Source organism: Haliaeetus albicilla, chromosome 13 (assembly GCF_947461875.1).
Source record: "Haliaeetus albicilla chromosome 13, bHalAlb1.1, whole genome shotgun sequence".
Lineage (NCBI taxonomy): Eukaryota > Metazoa > Chordata > Aves > Accipitriformes > Accipitridae > Haliaeetus > Haliaeetus albicilla.
The window spans coordinates 6,162,357-6,188,994 of NC_091495.1; the positions used below are offsets into that span (position 1 = coordinate 6,162,357).

General features: G+C 44.4%; 1 protein-coding gene across 1 annotated transcript; it reads right to left on the reverse strand.

The window, feature by feature from the left end:
- Positions 1 to 405: 405 nt before the first annotated feature.
- On the reverse strand, positions 406 to 25,315 carry LOC104315269 (calpain-14). The gene is made up of 20 exons (XM_069800001.1): positions 24,736 to 25,315; positions 22,261 to 22,330; positions 21,175 to 21,293; positions 20,415 to 20,551; positions 19,190 to 19,364; positions 18,426 to 18,491; positions 16,985 to 17,070; positions 15,640 to 15,714; positions 14,815 to 14,978; positions 13,953 to 14,124; positions 11,047 to 11,256; positions 10,458 to 10,494; positions 9,514 to 9,576; positions 7,845 to 7,902; positions 6,005 to 6,069; positions 5,532 to 5,600; positions 5,334 to 5,412; positions 4,043 to 4,159; positions 3,311 to 3,366; positions 406 to 3,027 (listed from the first exon to the last, which is right to left on the reverse strand). The coding sequence occupies exons 1-20, from the start codon at positions 24,976 to 24,978 to the stop codon at positions 3,001 to 3,003; spliced, it is 2,088 nt and encodes a 695-aa protein (XP_069656102.1). The 5' UTR covers positions 24,979 to 25,315; the 3' UTR covers positions 406 to 3,000.
- Positions 25,316 to 26,638: the final 1,323 nt, after the last annotated feature.

A 26,638-nucleotide genomic window follows, 5' to 3' on the forward strand; every position in this document is an offset into this window, starting at 1 on the left:
GCTCTAGCTGAATATTTTGTTTGCAAAGGGTTGATTAGTTCCTTTCAATTTCATCTCAGTCTTACTTGTTACAGTATACTTCATCATCCAGCTCCTCTTCACACTCCAACCATTATTTGCTATTCTTGTTATTTGCACCCGCCTTTTCCAAAAAGGACCTTTATTAGCAATACTAGTCTCAAGCTGCAGCCCCACTTTTCTTTCATTTCTGCTAGAGCAATACCACCCACTGCAAAGCTCAGCATCTCTATAAACGCTGTGGTTACAAGCGAATGCATCCTTCAGCAGCCTTTTAGACCATTTTTTCTACAATACACATTGTAAATGAGGAGTAATATATCTTCAGAATTGCCCAGAAAACGTTATTCTTTTAGCAATATAAAAGCCTCACAGTGTCCGAGTAGGTGCCCTTGCCAAAAACATTTTATTGTGAGCCAGATAATTCAGTTTGAATTGTACACGGTTTGGTATAATCATTCCAGTAAAGCATTCTTTACAATTCTGTAACAGCAAGTCACATGGCTCAATAAAGTTTATTGCTGCAAATGCTTAGTGATTCATGGCATGGATGAATTCTGTTTCTTTCCTGGATCAAGTAATCAATAGCAAAATAATCTCCCTGCAATTACATTGCTCTGCATTAAAGAGGTGTGAAGTAAATAAGTACAAAATCTGATATAAAAAAACAATGTGTACAACATTAAAATGAACTGCAATTTGAAACTGTGGTGTCCTGCACCACAGTTTTGCACAGCCTGTGGCAGAGCTATGCTCAGCATACTCCTAGCCTTTAATGATTCTTGCTCAGCTGGTTACACATACTGTGCAACAAACCCAGTTGGGACTGACAGATTTTCATCCCATCATGTCCAGCAGAGTCCTGCTGTGAACACTCTGCACTCACACAGACCCCCCAGCCATCCCTGTGGGTGCCAGGGACCATCTTTTTCCAAGTGCACTGAAAAAGTAAGACCTACGCTCTCTCAATCAACCTTTTCGGTTCTTCTAGTGCTGCTCTTGCACACAGTAAATCAGTGTTTATAATATCCCCCACTGAGCTGAGTGCAAATTAAATCAGGCTAATTTAGTTTGCACTATCCTGTTCAGCTGTGAGTCACAAAAGAAAACAGAGGCATGACAGTTGGGAGAGGGCATGTGCTTTGTGATGGGAGCTGCTAATAGAGGCCCTTCGGGAGCTCAGCAGGATGGCAGTGCTGCAACACCGCTGCTCAAGGGTCCTGGATGTCCCAGCTCCCTCTAACCTTCGCAGATCTGAACCCTGTGGCTCCAGTGACACCACAGTAGACAACAGATATATCATCTGTAATAAAGCACAAACGCAGCTATCTATTTATGTGGTTCTAACAGTTTTCTCATAAAAACAGTATGAAAATGATACTGTTTAGAAACAGACTGTTCTGGGGAATAAAGTGCACACTGTTGTTTTTACTGTTTAACGCCTCCTGACTGAGAACACTTATACATGATGGGGTTTCTCTCTAAATATGCTTATGCTGTTGCACAGGCTTCAATGCAGCAGTAAGCACATACCTGAGCTCAGTCTTCTGCTCGTGTTTACTTTCTTACCCACAGTCCACCTCATTCCTGAATCTCATACACACTCTAAAAGGATATTTATGAGATTAAGCACCTAAAAAGTCACAAAAAGCCAGAGGGAAGGCTGCCTATGCAAGCTTAATATAACTCCTTCCTACAAAGAGATTAGAGTATGGTCTTTCATTGTATGTTCATTCCCATGGAAGCTCTGTTTCAGTACTCAGACTAGGCTCTGCACTGGAAAAAAGCCACAATTGTGCTGTCCACAGGACTGGGGGGGGCAGGCAGGAATAGAAGCAACAACCTGTAACAGGCACTTAGCATGGACACTTCCAGCCCAATTAAATAAATGGTAAGAAAGTGAAAAAGGATCCTACAGACAGATGCAGCAAGCAACTCTAGCACAGAGTTTGATGTGAATAGTCCCACTTATAACATGTTCTCTAACGCTGTTCACAGCTACGCACCCAGTTTCCACTATTTAATTAGCTGCAACCTACATGTGCCTGCATTGTTTAAAGGCACACACACACATGCTCTCTCATCCTGCTTTATAAAAGTAACTGACAAACATCCAAATGTTTTACCAGACTGCTCCTGTATCATGCTACAGAGAACATCTATTCCCTGCCAATCTCCGGTGACTTAAAGACAATATGGGTTCAGTTTACTTATCACTGTACTGTACTTTTCAATCTGCAGAGAAAACCCACTGCCTTTCTGAAATAAATACACAGACATCACAGCCTCCATCCACAATAAAGAGCTGGAGGCCTGGCTCATTGCTTGGTCAAATCAACTTAGATTCACTTCAATAGGGCTATGCTGACTTATAAAAGCAAAAGAGATGGTTTGAATGCTTGCAAATCATCTTTCCAAGTCGTGGCTAGGGAAGAGTGTTCATTCAGAGAGTCCCCACCCCTTCTTCCCCACAAGTACACAGACTCCTGCCCTCTACCATGGGCCTAGCAGCTGCAGAACTGGGATTTCCTCTATTAGGTGACAAGCCCCTCAGGGCAGGGGCCATTTCTCTCCCAGGCTCAAGAGCCCCATCACCAAGCACAGCCTCTGGGCACTACCACAATGTATGCCATCCTATAATAGTGACAGCATAACACCAGCATTAAGTAGGTGACCCCAGTGACTCAGCCACCACACTCCATGGTGTCACACTGTGCACTTGTAGTGGTTGGCATCCAGCAGTCTCTTCTCAGAAAGGTTGTCTGAAGTGAAGGAGGACTCAAAATAAGTACATTAATTAGCAAAACTTCAATTCACCAAGTCTGTCATTATTAGGTCAAGTCTGCTTGAGGCGAAGACTTTTCATATGAGGGAAATTGCAGGGCTGAGCCCAGAGAGTCCAGTGTGCGCAGAAAGTTGATACAAAGCAGCCTTCGTCATCCTGGTACAGGTCTGTGTTGTCCCCTCCTCTACAGCATTGCTTCAGGAATACAGTGTCATCATCATCCACTGTAAAATAATGGGGAAAGTGGGTTGAACTCATCCATCCCTGTGAGAGCTCTGCAATATTCACAACTGCAGTGGACTATGGGGCATTGCAGATTTTCTGTCTCCAGAAGGAGCAGAAGCCATAATAAAAGCAGAAGACTTAGAAGCCTGAAGTTCCTTGTTGTTTCTAACCTACACTGTAAGTGATCAGGTAAAGATACCTTTTTTAATGCTACAGAACAAAACATGCAGTGCTACTTGCAGTGAAGGAGCCCACATTTGACAGCCAGGGAGCAGGCTTTACCTCAGATTCCCGGAGATATATCCCTTTGCCATCTTGTGTTAAGTTGCGAAAGGCCTCTGGAAAAGAAATAAATAAAGAGCATTAACTTAATAGCCAAGAGATCAACACCAGCCAAGACACTCTGTCTCAGGAAAAACCTCAAAGGCAGAGTTTGTAGGCTATTCACAAGTGCATGTGTGCTTCTCCATTCTATCACTGGAAGATCCCTGAGGGCTGGGACATAGGGAGCAGCTGAATAAAGTCAGGCATGTTACTGTCTGTCCATCCAGTTGTGAAACCCCAAAATGCAGACAGTCCCAATCTCACCCACTACAGTTTTGAGACACGTGCGAAGTGTCTACAGCATGAGCTCACAGGCTGAGTATCAGCTGTCTCATCATCACAACTGCAGTCCCACCAAAGGTATATTCCAAGGCTCTCTTCTTCCTGGAAAATGAGCAACCTCCATCTGTAATTTGCCTGCCTCCTCCTACAGAAGGCTGGTGCAAATCTGCAGGGAGCTAAATCACTCTGATATGTACAGCCTGGATGTCTGTAGAAAGCCACTGGTGGAAAGGTAAAGAGCTTGATTTCCTCTATATCTGTCCCTCGCTTTAAGTTGATTATTCTTGGTCTATTCAGAAACCCACTCTTAATTTTGACCTTGCAACTGCCAGCTGGAGCAGCGTCAGAAGGGCCAGGGCTTAGCTGGACAGCCCAGCTTCCTGGCAAGTCCCGTAACGCCAGCCTCACCTCCCATGATCTCCACTCGAAGCATGAAGCACACAAAGCTCTCAAAGCTGATCTGTAAGTCAGGGTCACCATATCTGATTGCCATCAAATTACAGACTTCGTTGCTGAGTGAAATGCCTTCATAAAAAAGGGGGGGGTTGTGAGGAAAAAAAAAAAGGGGGGGAAAAGAGAATGAGATGGCAGCTCCCAGCTGTACACAGCTGAATGTGCACAGCTGTGGGTGTGCACACAGCTATAAGCATGCACAACTGAGTGGTCTTCAGCCCTTCTCCAACAGCGTGGTTTTTCAAACCTCCCCTAAGATAATCAAATCTTAGCCAGCCCAAATGAGACCACTATGTGGAGATATCTCCTGCAAACTTAAAAGCATTCAGATCTGACCCCTATACTCACAGTCCTGCCAGAGTTGGAATAAAATACACATAGGCATCCTTTGCTCATGGGGTATGAGGGTAATAACAGCAGCTGTGTTTAAGAGCAATACTCCACAAGAGGGTAGGAAAGGAGATGAAAAAGAAATTCCAGAGGAAGCTCATACAGAAACCATCAGTCCCAATGTCAAGCAGCATTTACAAGGAATAAAAGTATTTTCTATTCGTGGCCTGGGATTTTAGTTTGCTTTAGCAGAGGTACACCTGGGTTTCTCACTGTGCTTTCACTGACTCAGATGAACTGGGTGAACCACACACCAAAAAAGGAGGAGTGATATTTAAGCAGTAAATGTGCAAAAGAAGCTACAAGGCTGAGTACCAGCCCCCACTCAAAGCCCCCACTCAGTAACAGCAACAGAGCTTGGTCCAGTATTTGGACCCATATGTATCATCTTCCATTTTTAGATCAAGCTTCAGACATTGTATCTGTGAAGTCTGGCACCAGTATTGCCTCTGTGCAAGTCCCACATTTCCAGGTTCAGTCCCTGAGCTGTCGTCTTCAGCAGAGGTAGCAATTTAATATGAGCTAGACCTGGCCTCCTGCATGTATCCACACAACCCCACACAGTCTTTTAAAATTAAATTAGCAACTAACAGGAAGGGATTTAAAAACTGGGTCTAAAATAGACAGACACTTCTGGTTCAGAGAACTATCAGTATGAGACCACACTGGGGCAAAATTAAGTAGCCCACTCCACAGCAAAATAATTTTCAGATGTGTTTACCCAGCTAAAGAGCGAAACAGAGATTTTCCACTCCTGGGCTCTACCTACAACTCTCAAGATGCTTCCCAGCCCTGTGCTTTTTCCAGCCTTTATGAGGAAGAGGATGAGACTTGCCAAGATGCGCTGTGGGCTCACCTGTCTCCTGTACAGCTGCATGCAGTTCCACAAGGTCGAGCTTTCCTGATTTGCTAGCATCTCCTTTCTGGAAAACTTCCTGTGGGAGGTGGGAGTGAATATTTTTAAACAAAACAACCCCCCAAAAAACAACAGATGACACCAAAGGGATTGTGAGCAGGGAGATATTGTGAGGGGGCACAGAAATTATTGTTATACCAAATAGAAAAGCAGCCTTTTCCACAGGACTCTCAATTCCTGGATACTCAGTGTGCCAGAGGCATTCAGCTTCATGAGACAATTAAGGTCAGAACATCTCAATTAAATGTCAGAGAGCACCCATTACATAAAAAAACCCAAACAAACCAAAAACTCATAGCCACTTTAACAGTCACACAATTATAATATGAGGATAATGATTTCTTAGCCCACAAGCCTATATATAGGCTTGATCCTCCTCCCACTAAAGTCAATGGAAACCTGGCCGCTGATTTCAGAGGCGGTAGGAATCAACCCTTTCCCAAACCAATTCCATTCTGTCACAGCTGAACTGTTATTATGGAGGGTGAGAAGTTCAATAAGCAGGGCCATGTCCTGGTGGTAAAGAAATCACAGTAACACCCCGTTTGCCTGAAGAAATAATGCTTCAGTGAAGTATTATGAGTCAGAAGTATCACTCATGCTAAGGATACATCCAGGAGCGCCAAGATACCCTGGCAGGCATCCAAACTGAAACTCAGGTGAAAATTCCGGAAATCTGGAGGGGGGGGGGGGGGGGGGGGGGGGGAGAAAAAAAACCAAACCTGTTTTGAGGAGTCATTGAACATCTCTCAGAAAAATGGACTCACAAAATTCCCCCTCCCTTGATAGGGCTCAGGCCCCAAAGCCTTTGTGAAACTTTACACCCACTTGAGAAGACATATCATCTATGATGATAAAAATATGAGGCAACAGGATGGATTCTACTAGTCTCAGAAAATCCAATATGAGCTCCCCGCAGGCGTGTAATATGGAATGAAATACGGTGCACTATCTCCAGCTATTAAGAGAAAATGGAAGGAAAAGGACATCCAAAGCCGTAATCCCAAACAGAATTTACTGCATGACCTTGAGCAAAGTCACTTGACCTGAAGAGCTTTGGGGAGCAGCACTGCAGATTAATTGAAACCTTTGTGCTAAGCATCTCTCTCTCTTTCAAAGACACGCTGCCAGCTCTGTTAATGTAATTAAAAGTACAGGCATCACTGAAAACATGATGCTGCATCAAAGCTTAGCATTCCTGGTTCATACATAAGTTACATGAAGAGTAACAGAAATAGACTCTAATCTCACTGCAAATCATGATTATACATTGTCTGTAGACTTCCACTGAGCAAGGGACAGAAGCATAACTCACCAATACCTTCTCTTCAGAAAGTGAAGATGTTTTAATCTTGTAATAGCCCTGTTTACTAAATATGAATCAAGTACAGTAATGTTTTTAAATTAATGTCTTAAAATTGATGACTTATGAAAAATAAAGACTCTCTGTTCAACATAGTCTTCTCACAGATAAAACAGTGCCTGGTGGGTCACTTTGCAAAGATAGAAGAGCTATCCTTGTGCACCTTTGTAGAAAAGGGAGCAATGTCAAATTCACCTTAAGTGGAAAAGGCATCATATCAGTCTTTTGTTCGTCATCTTTGTTGCCTATAATGGCCGGACGGTGTATTTTCTGTGTTGCACATCGGTTGTTACCAGCGAAGAAAGTGGCAAGAAAAACTGGATTCATCATTGTATCTGTAACTTCATTGTTGCTGTTCAAAGAAATCAGCCACTGCAATACCTTGCTGCTGTCCAGGTAGCATTATTTATAACTAGGGACCAAACTATGAACTTGTGGAGTGCTCTGGGCTGCCACTGGCAGAGTGGATGTCACAGTCCTCACTAGAGAGACAACCCCAGGGCTCACCTGGTTCTCACAAGCATAAGTTACACAGGCTACCTGCACCTCCTTCCTGTCTCCCAAACACAAACAACAAGGAACAGCCCTATGCATGCACAGCAGGGAAGAGTAAATAGGAATAGTGAGCATGAACCAGGCACATCAAGGTAAAGACAAGACCCCCTTCCACCACCTAACTGCCTGCAGACCAAGCTAACTTTCTACATCTTCTAGCAGTGGTGCTGCCAAGACTGTGTCAGTGGCACAGGGTGAAATGAGATACAGTTTCAGAGTCAAGGCTGAGGTCAAGCTGGGTTTGGAGGTCAAATTCAGAGTCTGCATCCACACACAATACCTATGCTTGCTCTTCCCCCTCATTCTTTCAGTTGTTGAAATTCAAACTAGATTAGCATCGCTTACAAAATTTCTACCATATTGATTCACACCCCAGCAAATCCTTTCTCTGGAAATCTAACATGGCATCAGAAGAGTCAGTTCAGTCAGATTCAAGCCAGTTTCTCTTCTCAGAATTCAAGAAACAGATACAGGAGCTGAGGCTTTTCTCTAAGAGGGTTTATTCTACAGAAATATTACTTCTCAGCACTTACTTCTCCAAGATATATTATTCAGGATCTTCTGGAGCTGAACAGCATTTATTTCAGGATTCTGTGATATGGAAGAGAATTTTTATTTATTTTTTTTAAATTATTAAATCACTTTTCTCCCTCTTATTTCCCCAGCATGTCCCATCTTCATTGTCTGCTTTTCTGGCCCCACTCCAGCCACTGTGAAAATCAATAGAAAAAACTCCCTTTGAATATGACAAGATTCTCAGCCTGCAAGAGCTGCAGTCTGCTCTGGGCTAAGTTCTCCGGGCTCCACACAGATCAATGCAGTAGTGCAGATTTACACTGAGTGAGGATCCAGACCGCCAACCTTTCAGCCCTGGTGCCATCTGTCCCATCAAGCACACTGTCAAGAGACCTGCTTCAAATATTTCCCTTTTATCATTTACAAACAAAAAAAGATGGAAACTTCGGAATACTTCCTCCCTAAACTTTTCAAAAGCAGAGACTTCCCCTCCTCCTTGTTACACTAAAGTTTAAAGGTTTTTTAGAAACTGTGACATTTGTTTGTTTGGAGGATTTTTTTAAATGTCACCCTTCAAAAATAAAAGCCTGTTTTCAGACCACTGAGGCTTGCCAAGGTAATGCATTAAGAAATGGTACTACTGCTCACCTCTGTGCATACTTGGACCTCCTGACAGCAAAGGACCAGCACCTCACAATATATGGCAATTTCTAGCACATCTGAAAGCCACACCATTCTCAAAATCAAAATCTTAAACAAGTGGCAAAAAGTAAAAGCATTGCTTGTTTTTAGTTACTCCTTCCATCAAAATATTGCTATCAAAAGTGCAAATGTGTTTTTGTGAAATTTTGTTTGTCAAATATAGTGTATACTGCTAAATAAATGTGGCTACCTTTTCTGAAAGGTGAAACACTTTCATCCCTCACCATAGTTAGTGGGATCCCTGAAGGTCAACTTGATCCCAAATCAGACCAGAGAGATCGTTAAAAAGAATCTTTCACTAGAAAAAAATAGTGAAAAAAGGTGACGGGACACCTGATACCTACTTTACCTCTCAAAACAAGTTAGCTGCCATCAAACTGTGATGAAGGATGTATGAGACAAGTGTCAATATTTCAGGGGGTATTCCCTAATAGGTGACTTTCTCCAATAAGCGTAAGAACACCATAAAGGGTAGGATGGATCCACACAGCCCACCACTTTTTCCCCCAATACAGGCAATAGGAATTAAAGTTTAGGGAGAGCATGTGAGCCTGGTCAGCTTCTGCAGTCCATTCTCCTGTTTTCCTGGCACCCACACCTGTTGGAAAATGGATCTTAGAGGGTACATAGCTGCCTAGTCCTTTAGTGTTCATTTACAGACCTGCTGCCCATCAGTTTGCTAATACCTTTTGAGCCTGTTGGTACTGTCACATCCACAACATCCTGTGGCATTAAGTTCCAGGCATTCACACCCCGTAGCATAGAGAAGTATGCCTATCTCAATGCTAACACATTGCTAAGCTTTGCGGTCAAATCTGCTGCATGGAATCAGCACTGTACGCACAGCCCAACCTCCTGTGGCCCCTCTCTGCTCCCCACACTTCCACATCCAGACCTCCCTTGAATGTCCATATGCTTTAACTTTCACAGAGCTACATAATAGCTCTGGAGGAGTTTACTCCGGCAGCTCATGCACACGCTTACCTGTTCAAAATGCTTTGTGAAGAAATCCTCCCAAATCTTGCCTTCATATCTATCAACAATTTCCTTTAAGATATTTAAATGAATAAATAAATAAATAAATCATTAACTCAAGGAAGAAAAATGTCACCATCCAAGACAGAGTTAGTAAAGATGCTTTCCCAGAACTGCACTCTCATCCCCTGCCCTTCCACCTTCTCCCCACCACTGCAATCAATGCTATATCACTAACGCAGCCCACTGCTAAGATAGCTCTCCACCTCATAGAAATGCTGTTGCTTGGAAAGAAATACTCATATAACACTCAGTGAGAAGAAACATCCCCCCCCCGCCCCGCAACAAGCTGTGCAAGAACAAAGAATGGGGCTCACTCCATGCCAAGAAGAGAGAGAAGGGTCTCTGTCCTCCTTTATACAGGAGGATAGAGGACATGAAAGAAAGAATGGCCCTGTTTATGCCAGGGGAACAGACTATGCTATAAACTCCCTGGCACAAGTTGCAGACATGCATGCACTGCCATTGAGCTCAGTTATTTTGAAAATAACCTATAGACCACTGCATGGGAACAATACTGCTCAGGTCCCATGATGTCTTCAAAACTTTCAAGGCATGAAAGGAGCAGGGAGAAGTGCAAGAAAGGACCGGGAGTCTCCAAAAAGCCATGAATAGGAAAGACTGCAGAGCAAGTAAGATGGTGTCACTAAAAGAAGTTCACAAAAAGGCAACTAACAAAGGTGTCTAAAAATTTGCTCGTCCCCGACATTTGACTGCTTCTGTCCACGTGGTCCAAGGGACTCTGCCTGTAAACCCAAGCTGCCCTTTCAAAAGCGCTGCAACACAAGCACTCACATTCTCAGCCTCTCGATAGGGCAGGGCAACAGGAAAAACCCAACACTGAGACCTGAAGACCAAACCACAGACCTCCCACTCCCCTCATACTCACTCACCTTAGAGAGGGTGAAACTGGTGTTCCCACCCATTTCCCTGGAGGTGCAAAAAAGCAGACACATTAAGGAGATATCCCAGAGTTGTGTGTTTGTCTCATCACAGGTGATATCCCCCATCCTCAGACAGGGCCCCAACCCTCTGTTGCAACATATGGGTTTTTTCCCTAGTGTAACACCTGAAGTAAGGGAAGCCCTCATGCCCACATGGTTCCCCAGGGGCTGCTGGCACGTGAAGTCTCCAAAGCACCATTTCTGCACAAGCAACCATCCTAGCATTGCCAGCAGGGCCTCCTGGCAAACTGATGGTGCATTAAAAACTGTTGTCCTTCTCCACAGTCTCAAACTTGAGCATGCTGCAAGAATCCCTTGTGTGGGCCTACCTCAACACTTCTTGAAAGGATAAGGCTAAAAGCGGTTTCAGCCACTGAGAATCCTGAGGTCTGAGAAACCCACAGCCAGCCTCTCCGAAGGAGATTGTGCTGCTTATTGCAGAGTAAAGTCTTTATGCTGCCCCCATTAGGCTAGAAAGACCAGACCATCCTACCATCCCAGAGAATTAGGCACTGTCAGAGGGGCACCAGCATCTCACCGAAGAACATGCTTCCTCGAGAATACCCGCAGGATGAATTCAGACTCCTGCTGAGGCTTCAGGGTGGATGGGACAATCACATAGATACCAGGTGCCAGGTGGAAGTCATGAGTCACTTCCCGCTCATCAAGGAAGACCTGGTGCTTGTTCACAGGCTGATGTCGGGTGAAGAAAGCTGGGGGCAGCTTTCTGTTGCTTTCCTGGTACTGTTAAGAGAAAAAACAGAAGAGAAATGTGTTCTGCACCAGCTGAACAAAGAGACAAAAGGCACGTGGAGAATTCACAGGCATGGCATAGACAGCCTGCCTTCACATCTCAGATATTTTTTTACAGCACAAGCAGATAACAGGGCCCAAAGGACTCAGTCTCCTCCCAGGACATGGTGGTTCTCACTACGCACTGCCCCTGCCCAATGTTAATATGACAAAGAACAGGTCTTCCTGCAACCTTATCAACAATATAATAGTACTTGCAAGGAACAGCAGCAAAGACTGGGGAAAAGAAGAGGCTCCTGTCAGAGTGGCTACTGCAAAAGTCATTTCTATACTGGCAGAAATGACTGCAGGCAAGAACTGCTCTAGAGACTGCTCTTCACTAGCCAGAACACCCCTCCTATCCCATAGGTACCACACACTTTGTCCCCAGCTTGTCCTTTGCACTAGGGATCTGGTAGCAGAGGGTTTTTCTGAGCACCTGTGATCTGAGCATACTGCAGGAGCAACCTAATCCCTAGCCCTGACTCCACATGTGTCCTTGATCTGCCTGGCACTCTTGGCTTTTATAGATGTTTTGCTCTGCAGCACTTTTCTGCAATAGGAGGATAGATAAAGTGTTGATCCAGGCAACTCTGAACTCATTTTTAATGCCACCAAGTGCCCAGTACACAAGCCAAATAAATAATCCTGCTAGCTAAACCCACTGTCACCTTCTGATCTTGGCTGTTCCTCAAAACATTTAACCATTTTACTCCACAGCCTCAGAGTGGAGATGCTATTCCTCTTCCTTTGCCAGTATTTTTCTTACTAATAGAGCAATCTTTCTTCTGAAGGGTTCAGGGTTACTCCTCTTCATGCCCCTTATGTTAAATTCAAAGTTTTTATATTCCAGTCAATACTTTGTTGACTGTAGTTCCAATACCTTAGATGTTCTCAGCTTGCCATCTCTTTGTATTGATCTTGGCAACCGCTACAAACCTGAAATTAAAGTCCTGGCTGCCACCATTCCCCCTTGGGTGCAGCACAGCAGCGTGCTACGGCCACACTCGGACCCCCTCTGCCAGGAATTTTAACTCGCTTGTAACTCTGATAGTGCCCACAATATTTAAGTCAGGAAGGAGTAGCATCTTACCTCATGGTTACCATGCTGGAAATACAATAACTGAGAACACAATTGCGCTGCCCTGATCATACACCCAAACCAGCTCTTTGACAGCCCAAATTCAAAGGGAGTCTCATTTCAGAGGTGTTCTGAGTAGTAACAGAGTGGAAGATATACCCTTTCAAGACAAAAGGAGCTAAACCTTTCCCTCTTTTAAATAGCCCTCTGATGTCAGGGTCAAAATTGGGACTTACATCAGGGTTTAACTTCCAGGGCCCTTCCTCAGGTCTCAAAGGCTACTGGCTAAAGAAAATGCTAGAAAGCTGGCCTTCAGCTGGCCTGAGGAAGCTGAAAACACCTGTAGTGTCAGCTTCAGAGCATCCCCAGCCAGGAAGGAACCTGAGCTTCCCAGGAGACCCCTGACTTGCATGGAACATAGGCTCTGTTCCCACCCCATCCCAAGACTGGGAGGCAGCAGAAAGGTAGCTCTGGCTTCCCTGATTGCTGCAGTGAGTCCAGCTTAGACACAGCCAAGAATTGGGGCACCATCTTACAATTGCAGCAGGGACGAAGTGCTGATCAGGTAAACACTGATGCAACTTCTAATACCTTTGAAGACCTAGTGCAGAAGCTGAACAACTAATGCCCCATTTTAAGGCTTCTGAGCCCTGAGCCTTCCTGATACGGCTGCTTTTTGGAAGAGTCAGTGGATAGCTCTGCATTAATAGTGACTTACTGTGGTGCCTCACTGAACTCAAATACACTGTTACTAGCTGTCAGCCAAGGAGCAAAGGCAAACACAACACCTTCAGTGTTGTCATAACAGCTGCACCAATCCAGGTCCACCAGCAAACAGCCAGCAGCGGCGACAGGGGACTTACCTCTAGATCCACCTGCAGGAAGAAGAGAAACAGAGCATCTGTCAGACATAGCCATATCATTGCTGGGAAGCAGCTACATACGCCCAGCTGGGGTCTTTGCCTTCAGAAATGTCAGCCCCTCCACCTGAAAACCCTGCCCCACAGCCATCTCTCCATAACCGTGTAAACTCACAGCAGCAACAAGAGCTGTGGCTCTGTTCACAGGAGGAGAGTGGCTCTGCAAGGCTCACAGATAAGCAAAGAATTGAGGCGGGGAAACTCTCACTCCTTCTAGTGATATCCACTTACCCCTGGATACACAGCGAACTAGCAGTATTCACACATGGGCAGCTGCCACATCATACTAGGAATACTTCTCAAGCACAATTTTACCATGGCAGCACTCTCCCTGCCTCAAAGTGGACTCCTGGCACCCTCTCCCAGCTCTTGCACATACTCTCAGAGAGAAAAAAATAAAGCCCCGTGTGCTCTGAAGCAAGTGGCATTTCTCACTGCTCTGCAGCCTCACACCCAGCATGCTGGAGAGGCAGCAAGCGGGCCACAGAGCCTGAGGGAGCCTGGCCCTGATGTGTGAGGAGACTGGGCACAGGCAAGGAGAAAAGAGCACGGATCACCCTGTGCATAGCAAAACTCTTGGTCTGCAAAGCTCTACAATTTACAGGGGCTGGAAATTTTCCTATTTGGTAAAAGCAAGAAAGGCAAAGAATTCTTCGCACCTTGTAGAGTGAAAATCCAATGAAGAGGTGAGGAGCTCGGTTCCGGTGTTTGCTGCTGTGTTTCTGCATCAGGGATATAACCACATTGCAGGAACCCAGGCTTTTCTTACTGTCTTCAGCTGGTAAAACTTTCAGCCAGTACTGAGGATTCATCCAAAAGGCGCCTAAGCAAAACAAGAAAAACATTTATGTCATTTTCCATCACAAAATCGGTTGCCAGCTTCCCACATGATGCCTGGCATCAGACTGAATAGGTCACAGCTTGTCTGGATCTCCAGACCTCGCAGGGATTTGATCTTAGGGTGCAGTTTACGAGTTTAGCAGTGCAACCACTAAGTAAGACAGGAGGAAGGCCCAGGAACAAGGAACTACATTTCCAGTCACCTGCAACTAAGAGGTCATTTTGTTTACAAATGTATCACCATTCCTTTATCACCTCTGGTATATGGGCTAGCTGACTTCAGACCCCACCTGCTCTGCTTCCAGAAAGGCTGAGGCTCTGCAATTCCCATTCAGTTTACTTAAAGTACCACTCCCTGGAGATGCTGAGGATACAAATTTTAACAGACAAGTTTAATGCCCCAAAGCAGCCCAGTGTTGGCAACTGATCCTAGGATTCTGCAGCTCATTTCATGCTATAACCAGCCTATTGCCCTGTGTTTGCGAGTCATGCAGCTTTTATGATAGCAGAAGCTAGTCAAGTCCTTCAGCTGCTTATTTCTGATGTTTGTGTGGACGTTTAAGCAGGAAGAGCATGTTTCTGTTGTCAATTTCGTGTTAACAGGTATAAGGTGCTGGTAACTGCAACAGCAGAGCAATGCTACCCCACAGTCATCCAAAAGAGCACCTCTCACCATTACAGAATCCCAGACTTCCTCCTGCTGTACTTCCTTTAACCCATCTCCCACTCTTCAGGGAGTACATCCACTTCTTCCCAACTTCCTGGCTCATCAGGTCTGGAGTTAATTTACAGATCATCAGATCTACAAAATGGATCTTAAAATCTTGCAGAGACATCCTGAGAAAAGAGTGCCAAGAGACATCTTGTCAGCAGTTTAGTTTAGTCCATATGGCTTATAAAAAGAAAAGGAAAGGGAACAGGGAACTTCGAAGCCGCACCATTCTGTGTTACATATGGTAATGCTCATATTTTATTAGGCAGTAAAGAAGAGAGCGTCTGCTCCAACAGCAGCATCTAGCAGTAGCAAATGCACGACTAAGATTTCAGCAAAGTATAGTAGCACAGAGAGTAAAATAATATTGCCACCAAAGGGACCGCAGTGAAATGACACAGGCAACAACATTGCCACCTCTTGGCAGAAGCTGTGGAGAAACCAGGAACAAATATAAGGCAAGCAAGAGCTTCCCAAAGCTACCTTAAAAATAAAAGGCAGGACAAAAGTTCCTGAAAGCTGCCCATGTCTCCAGGAGCCCTGGGAGACCTGGCAGCATCCTGCTTCTCCCTCACTCCTGCCACTGAAGAACAGTGCATCTCTTCTGTGTCAGCACAGCTACTGCTTCTCATATCATCAAGCAGAGGAGGAGAGCAAGAAAGCAAGCATGGGCTGTTATAAAGCAGATCACATATGCCTCAACCTAAGTGGCAATGTGCTGCTTCATCTCCAGACGCAGCCCCAGAGCTACTGGCAAGGAGAGAAGAGGCAAGACTATGCCATTACCAGAATTCTCCATCGTCCTTCTTTTTCCTCAGCAAAATCTTCTCCTTCGGGCTCAGCAGCTCCCATTTGTAAGAGCTGAGGGGAAAAACATGAGGTGACTAACCAAATGTGTCCTCAAATTCAAGGTAGAGTACATAGCTTTCCTCTACAGAGGCCAAATCCCTGTCCCCATATATCTCAACATTTATACCCCACTAAACACAGGCCCCCTATGCCTTCAGCCACAGGAGACTCTCCACAAGCATTCTGGTCCCCATGAGCTGTAGCTAAGTGGCTCCAGTTTTCTCTGGCAGAAGCCAGAAATGCTCCATTTCCATTAGCCAGTCCATTCACTTGCACACACAGCTTCCAAGTGCTTAAAATATAAAAATCTAGACCTGTTTTGTTGGTTAATTTTCTGTCAAAGGAGACATAATAGGAAGAGTGTTTGGCATAATGAATGAATGACTAGGACAGCACAAGAGGCAGCTGGGAGTCATTTAAAAGGCAGGCCTACAGTATGTTGCTCATTATGCTCTTCAACAGGAACAGCTGGTATGTTGTCATTATGTGACAGACATGCATCAGAGAAGTTACTGCTCTGCAGACAAGGTGAAAGTCACCCAGATTCCCAACACCTCCCTATGCTCGTCCCTCCTCCATATCCCCAAGCCTCAGCTAACAGGGCCTGTGCAGGGAATGAAGTGAAGCTTGGAAGGAAGGAATATGCATCACTTCAAAGAGGAACAGGACACAAGTCTACAGTTGCCCATGGTCTAGAATGCAAAACACTGTCTTTCATAGATCCCAATCAAAAAATTCAGGCAGATGCAAAACAGGGCCCATTTGCCTCACTAGTTGCTTCTTCTGATCGGATACACAATTGTAGTTCCCCAAATAGCCAGGACGGAGGACTCCTTTGCAGTCACCCAGCTCCAACACTTTCCCACCCATGGAGGACTTAGCACAGTCTCTCCTGTGATAAAGGGCTGTGTGCCCTGAAACATGCTTTTTGTTTAGAGCCTTCTGCACAGCTATCTGTCACTTTGCATGCCATCAAGATCACAGCAACATGGTCGGCATCTGGTGTTCATATTATGTTTCCTCTGACTTTCAGTGAATGGAAAAGCGGAACTGAGCTTGTTGAAGCTGCACGTGTGAAGTGAGCCCAACTACGTGAGCACTACCTGCTGGAGAAATACACATCTATCGAGTCATTGCTTTGACACCAGACGGTCTGTGCAAGCAACTGTTACTTACCCTAATGCTGCTCTCAGCACTAATTCATGCCTGAAGATGGCAGCATCTTTCCTCCGAGAAACCCTTCCTCCCACTCAGCATCAAACCTTCCCTTTTTTAAATTCACCTGTCACTCCAGTCTCCCTTCCATTCAATTTTTCCCCATGGATTTCTCAGTCTCACTAGGTTTTCTGGTCCACATTGACAGGTCACCTGTATAAAACAGTAACACTGTGCTTACCAAGGTCTCAGCAGTTCTCATCTGGTTTATATCACTGTACTATGTCAGATATTAACAAAGATTTTGTTTGTTCTCATATATGCCAGCAAGTATGATGATAAAAATCTGTGAACAACTCTGAATGCTGGAACAAAAAGATTAAGAAGCTTTATCTTACCTTCTATAACTGAAACCAGAGACCTCACAGTTTCCTAATTTGGAGGATTGTCCATAAATTCCTCTTCCTTTCCAACATCTGCTCATTTTGTGCTTATGTGGGGGCAGGATTGTACTACTGTGAAAGCTAAGTCCTACCCCAGTGCAATGGCATAGCACAATGCAGCCCACGGGGTAACCACATAGATTAGTGTCTCCTGAAATGGGATGCCATGGTGGGACAAGAGGGAGCCAGGCTGACTAGGGGCTTTGTTGGCAGCATACAGCTCCATGTGCTCACTCAGTCCCTTACTCCTGCCTGGCTCTTCATCCCATCAGAGGAGCCAGACTGACAGACATGTCGCTGATAAAGTCCATACCTAAAACCCTCCTGCTGTGTGTGGGAGACAGGTGTGCATCATCCAGCTCATAGTATCACTTCCAGCTTCCCTAGTATCTCTTGCTAGAGGTACTGAATGTGCTTTCACCCACAAAGCCCCACAAAGTTCTTCACTACCCTTGTCAACCTCCTTTTGAGGTTGGACAAGATAGTCATCCATCAATCCAGGAGGAGAAAGCTTGAGCCTTCTCCCAGTCTTTGGGACCTATTATTTTACTGTCCCTTACCTCTAGACAAATATCCTTAGGGGACTCCCAATGATACTTCTGCAGATCAGTGGGGTCTACCTGGTAGTCTGCACAGGAGCCTAGTTCAGTTCCCTTACTTTAGCCTTGACTCACATTCCCATTTGCAGTTTTTCATGTTTTGGCCCTTGTATTCAGTTATCTTTACTTCTCTATGGCCTCTCCTCTGACTTCAGATGAAGGCTTTTTACCTGAAGTAGGTTTCAGCACATCCTCCCAGCATCCCCAAAGGCCAGTTCTTTCATCCTTAACAGCTAAGATTTATTTGTAGGTGATGCTCTCAGCAGAGCCCTGTGAATCATTCCCACCCTTAGAGATATGCTGATCTATAACCATTGTCCTTTACATCAGGTTCATGATACTAAAGTGGACACACTTGAAAGTGAATCTTTACAAAGCACGCAGCCTCTTTTAGCCTTAGACTAAGAGAAGAGCATTGGGGGCAGAGATACAGTAGTTGCCCTGATTAAGGGTTGAACCTATGACTGCAATAAAAATTGCTGACATCCAAACAAACCTGGACCCAGGACATTAGGGCTAGTCTTACCTTTCTAATACCGGTTACTGTGTAGGCATGGCCAGCAACAAGCCCATTCTTCAGGACCTTTGTGGCCTGTATACAAGGAAGAGAAACAGAAGGAAAATAAACCTTTCATGCTATCCCTACTTACACAGCAGACTCATACCAATACTAGAGACCTGTACCTGTGTAAGCAACAACTCTCAAAGCAAATGGAGAATGGTTTGAACTGAAAAAAAAATTAAGTCTAAGCTCCTAACAGCCATATTTTGCAGTATGTTTGGAATTGGAAGGTAGATTGGGAAGGTCTCTTCCTAAATTTGGATCTTTGACTAGAGACCATCTCACTTTTTAAAAGTCCGGGAGGTTAGGTTTTGATTTTCAGAATAGTAGGGCTTCCCAACAGCTGAAATGTTAGCATAAGGCTTGGAAGCCAAGACCTGAATTCATGTTCTGAACTACACACCTCTCTCTATCTTAGCTATAAGCTTATTCCATGAGTCTCTGTGCCTCACTGTAAAAGTGGAACATTTATTTAACAAAAAGAGGAATCCTTATTTAATAGAGGTTCTTTGATAGATAAACCAGTTCCTAAATGTATACAACAGGGAGCTGAAAGCAGCAGGGAATCAATCCATGTGCAAACTTTAACATTAAGAATGTGATTTCTACAGAAAGTCATGTGTGGCAGCTTTGATACTTTTTGAGTCACAATGACTAGCTGAGCAGAGGGAAACAGATCTGGAAAGGCTTTTAGCTGTGAAGCCATTTCATGTCACTCCAAGTCTCACCCCTAAATGTGTATGACAGCCCATGAGAGATCTGCTGTAGGTTGCTCTTGTCAGGATATCCCACAGATCAGGAGGAGCTGCTGCAAGATTGATCCTTATATTAACACCACCTGTAAAATCCACCAAGGCTTCTGAAACTTGCCCAATCTGCAGATCTTCATAGGAGCCATAGAGTCTAGCAAAAAAGAAATCAATATATTCTTGGGGTTATAGTCACAGATGATAGGTCAAGGAAGGCTGTAACTAACTCATGTTTACTTTAGGGGAATCCTTCTCATTTAGGAATCTAACAAATTGCCTCCAAGATTGGCCATAGTCTGAAAGGGACTCTTCACTCCCTATCATCCCTCACTGCACAGTAGTGAGAACATGTGCATCACTACTTCTTTGATAACTCTGCCTCAGCGAATGTTGTCTGAATATATCACCAGATAATGATACAGTGCCTTGAGAGTTCAGTCTCCAATCCGATTTTCTTCACCACTGCAGAGCAACTTTCTCAGCTCTTTCCGTTCTGATGATAACCCCAAATGGAAATAACTGAACTTTCTCTCCTTTGCTGTGATCTTTTTCTCATTGTTAACTAGGATTTTTCCTTGCAGACATTACTTCAGCCCAAGATTAACACACTCCACCAGTTACGCCTTGTTGCTTATCTTCTTAGTCCTGATAAACCACACGAGACAAAACACCCTGAAGAGAAGCCAGCATTCTCCCCTGTGCCATGTGACTTGTTGAATGCGTCAGCTGTGGGGAACCCCAGAGCGGGAACTTCTACCAAAACCAAAGTGCAATTCTTCAGCAGGCCCCCAAAGTAAAACTCATTGGGAGGTTTTCAAATTGATAATGCATCAAAGGAGGCATCAGAAATCATTCACCCTTGAAAATCCCTATCTGTGGCCTTCCACTCCTCTGTGGTATTTACAAGGCAGGCATCATCCTAGCCAATACACTCCAAACAATGACAACAGAGGACAATTCCCCAGGATAGGTCTGTTTTCACACCTACTCCTAAACCCTTGGGTTTAAACTCAAGGGCCTGGATGGATAACAGCTACTGCAGTGGCAGCTTTTACTGTGTAGTAACAGAAAGATAAGAACCATTTAGTAGACTCCAAATGTGGCAAGGCCTAGGAGGTGCATTTATAAACAAGAACAAACCACATTGGCACCAACCAACATATTTTAGAGAGACTATTTGAATAACTTGGAATGAGTCACTTACTTAGCATATGCCTTCTCCAGAAGGGCTCCCCAGAACACGTTCTTAGAGACTGAGGAAACAAAGACCAGCTCCCCCATCTCGTTCACCGGCAGGCAATCATCAATCACCACATCAACCCATTCACCAAAGTGCCAGAACTGTCAGGGGAAAAGAATAAGCTGATGTTTCCCTTGGAGGGGACCTCCACTTTAAACAAAAGCAAAGGCAAGATAGCTTAGCTGGGGGCACAGGACGAGCTGCCTTGGGGGGAGGGCTGCTTTGGGTCGGGGGATGTGCTGATACACCCACAAAGCCAACTCCTCAGCTCCACCCTGCCAGAGGAGAAAACAAAGCACATACCAGGAGTAAAAGGATTAAGCAGGGAAATTAGACACAGATAGGCTTCTGGGAAGATGTTCCTAACTGCAGGGCAGCAGAATTGCAACAAGAGCTGGGAAAAGGGGTAGAAGGTTAGAGCAGATATGCTCAAGTCCAGCTGACTGTTGCCACTATGGACGAAGACTTTTGTCTGGATTAAAATATGGGTAGGGTACAGCTGGAGAGAAGGGCCAAGCGGAGGTATATCCTCCCAGTGGCTTGTAGTTGATCCACTGCCTGCACTGCTTTGTGGGAGGGGTGATGGGCTACTCTCCAGGCCAGGATATGCTCTGGCCACTTGCCACTGGCCAAGGGGAACCGTGTACAAATTATCTAAGGGTGTGGCACAAAACGTAACAGAGGATTTCTGAAGATCTCCCACGCTCTGGGGGAGCAGATGTACCCGGAAGTGGAAAATGCCAGCATATTTCCTCTCAAAGCTCTGGTTTTGTGGCACGACTACAGCCAAGATGTCCTGGTGGAACGTCAGGGCTTCCAGGGCCGCCAGGAACCAGCAGTTCTCTGCGCCAAGACAAACGGACACATGCAGTTGGCTGAAAAGTGAGAGTTGTCAGCCAAGTTCAGGAACACCACCAAGATGCTAGCAGAAGAGCCGTTGTGCTGATGTCTTTACAATTATAAGAAATCATACACAGAAAATGAGATGATCCAGACGTGTGCTTTATTTAACCAAACCATGATTGGTTTATAATTGTTCTCTCATGATCTTTTCATTTGGATACTGTTTGGTTAAATAAGAAGTTTAGCAAGAAATAGCTCTTAATGGAAACATTCCAGTTTTTTAATGACATTGCATGTTTTTTTCTGTTCTCTGTAAAGGCACACTATTAAAAAAAAACACTTTTCCCTTTTTCTTTGAAAACATTAACTTTTCAGAAGAGAAAAATCATTTCCAATGGATCTCACATGCAAGACTGTACTTATCAGACTTTGTGTTTTAAGGGCTTAAAGCACTTAAAAATAAATTTAGTCCTGCCCCTACCTGTTTTGCAGATGACAATATAGCTTTTTACTTTAGGTAACATGGGCATAAAAATGATTTTTCTAACTGCTCAGCTGGGAAGAGAATGCACTCACACTAACCCTTAGATACAAAGATAGTGAAAGTCTCAGATTTTCCTGCTTCTGTGGTCTATGTTCAATTGTCGTCAAGCAGCAACATTACAGACCAGTAAAAGCACAGGATCACTTCCTATTGCAGTACTAGCATGCACAGAAGCAACACAGAGAGTGGCAATTTCAGCTTGTGGAGACACCTCTCACTCTTCAAATCCCACCTTGAAGCTTGCCAGGTTTTTTACTGAGCCTATCCCATCCTAATGATTGCTTCATCCACACTATGCCAAGTGAGGAGATAAGTATATGTGCACCTTCTATTTCTATGCCAAGTTTTATACAGTCAAAATTCCACACAAAATGTTATCTTGTATAAGAATACTTAGATATTTATACAAAGGAGCCTCCTTACCCACCAATCCTTGGCAGAGATCAAGTTGCTTTCTGTTTGCAGCATAAAATACCGGACTTCTGTGCAAAGCCTGGGAAGCACACAACCAAAAAGAAAAGAGGGAGAGAGTCGAGTCAATAACATGAGCTGATTTAGCTTGAAGCCAAGGACTTTCTGCCTGCAGAGCTGCGACCTTGTAAGATGGGAAATCCAGTGAGTTCCTAGTCTAGGATGTAAAAACCTCATAGATATGTGACACAAAACACTCCCTCTGCCGGTTCAAAGCTTTCAAAATACTTAGGATCCCTTTGTCCCAGCAGATATTGTTCTGGTTCAGGTATAGCTTCAGTATTATCATGTGCTAAGGCTAATCTGAAACAAGCCTGGGCACACATCTGTGTTTGGTCTACATTGAATTTGGTCTCAGACATAAGCCACTGGTGCTCAGATGCATCACCACAGGTCTCCACGAACACCTTGCTGAGAAGACAACCCTTCAGACCTGCCAGCCCTGCTCCTCTGTAATTGCTGACAGGTTTCAGCCAAAAGAGGCTACGATGGCAGAACATAACTGTTCAAACTTTCAGCTAACCTAGCTGATATCTCCACAATTTGCCTGACAATCGAGCTACAGACTAACCGATGGCTGCTACAAAAGTTCCTGTTGCTGTGACAAGAGTGGGTCTGTGAATAATTGTTCAGAGAGAATTTTTTTTTTTTCCCTCTCACAAGTGCCTCTGGGGTCAAATTAATAAACTAAGTGTCAAACTTACGTTTCACTCTAATGACCCACAAATTGCTCAAGCTAATTTTCTCACTGTTGGCTTCCCCTTCAGGCAGTAGCACAGAAACAGCAAACCCTCAGAAGGCAGTCACAGTAATTAGACACCAACCCCTATCCTTGGTGAGTTTGGGTGTTCAGTTTGCAGGCCATCAGTCATAGATGCAGCAAGCTACAAGCCTGCAGGCTGAATAGCAGAATCTCAGCGTTTCCTCTGCAGCATAAGGACTGAAGGATGCACAGCATCTCTCTTCAGAGAGCCTTTGCTGGGCTAGGTTTGGCATTCAGAACAAATGGCAGCCTTCTTGATGAGGCAGTTTTAGAGCAGCTGAATGGTGGACTGAGAGACAGAAGGTTTCAAGTCCATTCCAATATCCCTGGGGTGGAGGGACACCTGAAGGGTTTTGTAGAGGCCAGGACTCATATTGACCTTTCCCTCCCAAATACCTTTATGCTGACATAACTGCCTCAGCCACAGTGCCCGGCACAACCCAGCTCAGGCTCCTGAGGACTGCACTCTTCCTCTGCCTGCAAATCCTGACTTAACACAAACCATATGCGAGACTGAATTATGTATGAAACTCTGAGAACCAGGGCTGCTATTCCCAAGCTCTCCTGCTTGCTTTGCAAAGGTGCCTCTACTTTCCCAGTGATTTTCATGACTTTTGCAGAAACTCAGCCCTTCTAAGAAATTGGTTAAATCTGACAAAATATGACAGCTAGAAAATAACTTATCTAGGAGATGCTATCTGCTATTACCTGGCAGAATTCCTTTACAGATACGGTAACATAAGGAGTCAGTGCTACTGTAATTCTCAGATAATTCTATACGTGGCTTTCAAGAAGATCTGATTGTCAATACGTTGCTTAGTGCCTCAGTAAGAACAGAACTGCCATTGTTATTAACAGGCTTTATCTAACTGTGCCAGGCCCCTGTTCTGGCCTCCTAGACTTCTTATCTATCCATTTGTTATGAGAACTTGCTCTGTGACCAGCCCTTGCAACCAGGTGTCTCTTGTTGTGATGTTCAGTTTAAGCATGGGATACCAGCAAAGGCCTTGGAAATATGGAAACAAGTAGAAAACAGAGCCTCCAGAACTAAAAACAACTCACTGTCTGATGACCAATTACTGGTCATGGTAGAAGCTCAACCTTGAGAGCTGGGAAAAGATTGGTCTAAGTACAATAGACTAAACAGTTAAGCAGGAAAAAAACAGCCCAGCAAGAAGATAAGGCACCTGCCGCTGCTGGTGAAAGTCGCAGCCTCCAGCATCACAACAGTATGTGGGCCATGGGAAAGGGGTCAATGGCTAAGAACTGTCTAGAAACTCAGAAATCTTCTAAAAGGTCAAGACCTTGAATTCTGGGGAGAGGGATCATCGCCATGAGAACTGTCATCATGGAATCATGGTGGGATCATCAGACCTGTGAGCTCCAAGGACACCAGCTCACCTCACTCCCTTCACCTGCTATTTCTGCCTGCTCTGAGCATTACTGGATATAAACAGAACAAAGCTAGTTATGATTTTGGGCAACAAATGCTTCAAAGGCAATTATGAAACTCCATGTACCCCAGCCTCTAAAATGACAGCTGATACAATAAGTGTGATCTCTGGAGGCATTAAGGCACAGCTAAATTAAAGTCTAAGAGTAGTCTGCTCAATGCTAACACTATTTGCTGGCTATCATGAGATTATTCACTGAAAGTCACTTACATGTGGCCTCTTCCACTGTAAATTTCCGGGTAGTTTCTTTAGCAGTGCTCCCGTTCCAATAGAGCTGATGTTAGCAGGGAAGCTGTCATCTGTGAACAGGCATTTGTTCTTCAAGCACATCTCCAGCAAGGCCTGGTAGTTCTGCTGGATGGGTGGGGTGTGTTTTTGAAAGACACTCCTGCCTAAAGGCACAGGTGACTTCTTTTTTTTCAAGCACGGTAGAAAAGGCATGGCAATGTCCATAGTAACACCAGGCTAATTTCTTCCACTGAGGATTCTGCAGGGATCTTGCCCTGCACAGTCCTGCCAGAAACTCCTTGTTTCTTGGGATGAGGTGTGTCTTCTCCAGAAGAATTACTGATCATTAAAATAAGTGTAAAAAGTTAGTTTAATCATGGCTTTTAAAATCTTCTCTTTAGCTAGCAGGGGGATGTGTGGGAATGGCAGTCCCAGGAGAAGTGGGGGACCCATCTGATTCTAATCTAGCACCTATTCCTGCATTTTCAAGGTTTTATATTCGCTGTAGATCTGAGTGAAATCAAAATGAGTGACCCCATTGACTTTTATTGGGGCTTTGAAGCCATAGATATGGCTATTATCAGTCTCCCTCTGGACTACTTAGGCTCTCCAGGATATTTTCATAATGGGCTGCAACATGAATGACAGTCTATTCAATCACATTCTGGCATGTGGGCATTTTCCCTCCCCAAAAAAGAAAAATAGCGAGATAAACCAAAGGCTAACAGAAAAATGGAATACATTAGGTGTTACAAAGCCGTTACTCACAACTCCCCAATGGTTATTTTGCCCTTTTTTCCTCATTTTGGAGAATGATACAATCTCCCCCAAGAGATCACATACCATCTTGCTGATTACCACAGATTCACACACGAAATCGCATGCTGAGAGTTTTTTTTCTTGTAACGTTCAAGACAGATGTTTCTCATCCCCCCACTGAAAACAGCAAAGAGAGATTTCATAGCCCTTCTTAATATTAGCAGCTATGCTAAACATTAGCCGCCATCACCTTTTGCTGTAAGTGGTGGCTCCTGGGAGAAATCATGATTAAAATCTCAGCAGGCAAATCACACCCATCAGTGGTAACAAGGTGATCATAATCATTGCCTTCTCATTACAGTGTGGACTGAAAAAACTAATCTAGATACAAAGTTCAATAAATGGTTCACAAGCCATAATGATACAGTATTTGGAAGGCTTCCCTGCAGAGGAGGCTCTCCAAATCTCCAAAATCACTGCCCCGGGCACCCAAGGAAAGTGGTCTCAGTTAGGAACCAGTTGATTGTTACTCCCATTGAAGCTGAAGGTCACTGGTGTTCCCTGTGAGAAACCATACAACCGCAGATTGCACTGTCCTCCCACACAGAGCCCTCATTTGTTATAAAACCATTCTACAACTGATCCACAAGGCTTGATCCTTAAGGGCAACAAACAGAAAAATCTTCAAAATATAACCCTGGAAACAAAACTTCAATTTTCTATTGTACAGTAGACATTTCAGACCTGAAAAAGGATTTAAGTGCCTAACAACTTGCCTACTTTTTCTCCAGATGAAAAATACTGTCTCCCCTCCAAACCTTGCTTTTTTACAGCCATTGACCTTCACGGCTACAACAACATGAGCAACAGACAGAGAGATAGATTTAAGAGAAAAACAAGAGGAAGAAAACAGCCTGGAGACCGGCTGCACTTTATATAGACAGACAAAACACATATGAAGAAGAATTTCTCATTTTGCTGCTCCCCAGGAAAAGAAATGGTGAGCAATTGACATACTTTGAGCTACACTGAAGAGCAAATACTTGAGACTTGATTTTTGGTTGTGCAGAGCATTCACAATGCCTGATAAAATCATTGTAACCCTTCACCAGTTCTCACCTCAGTC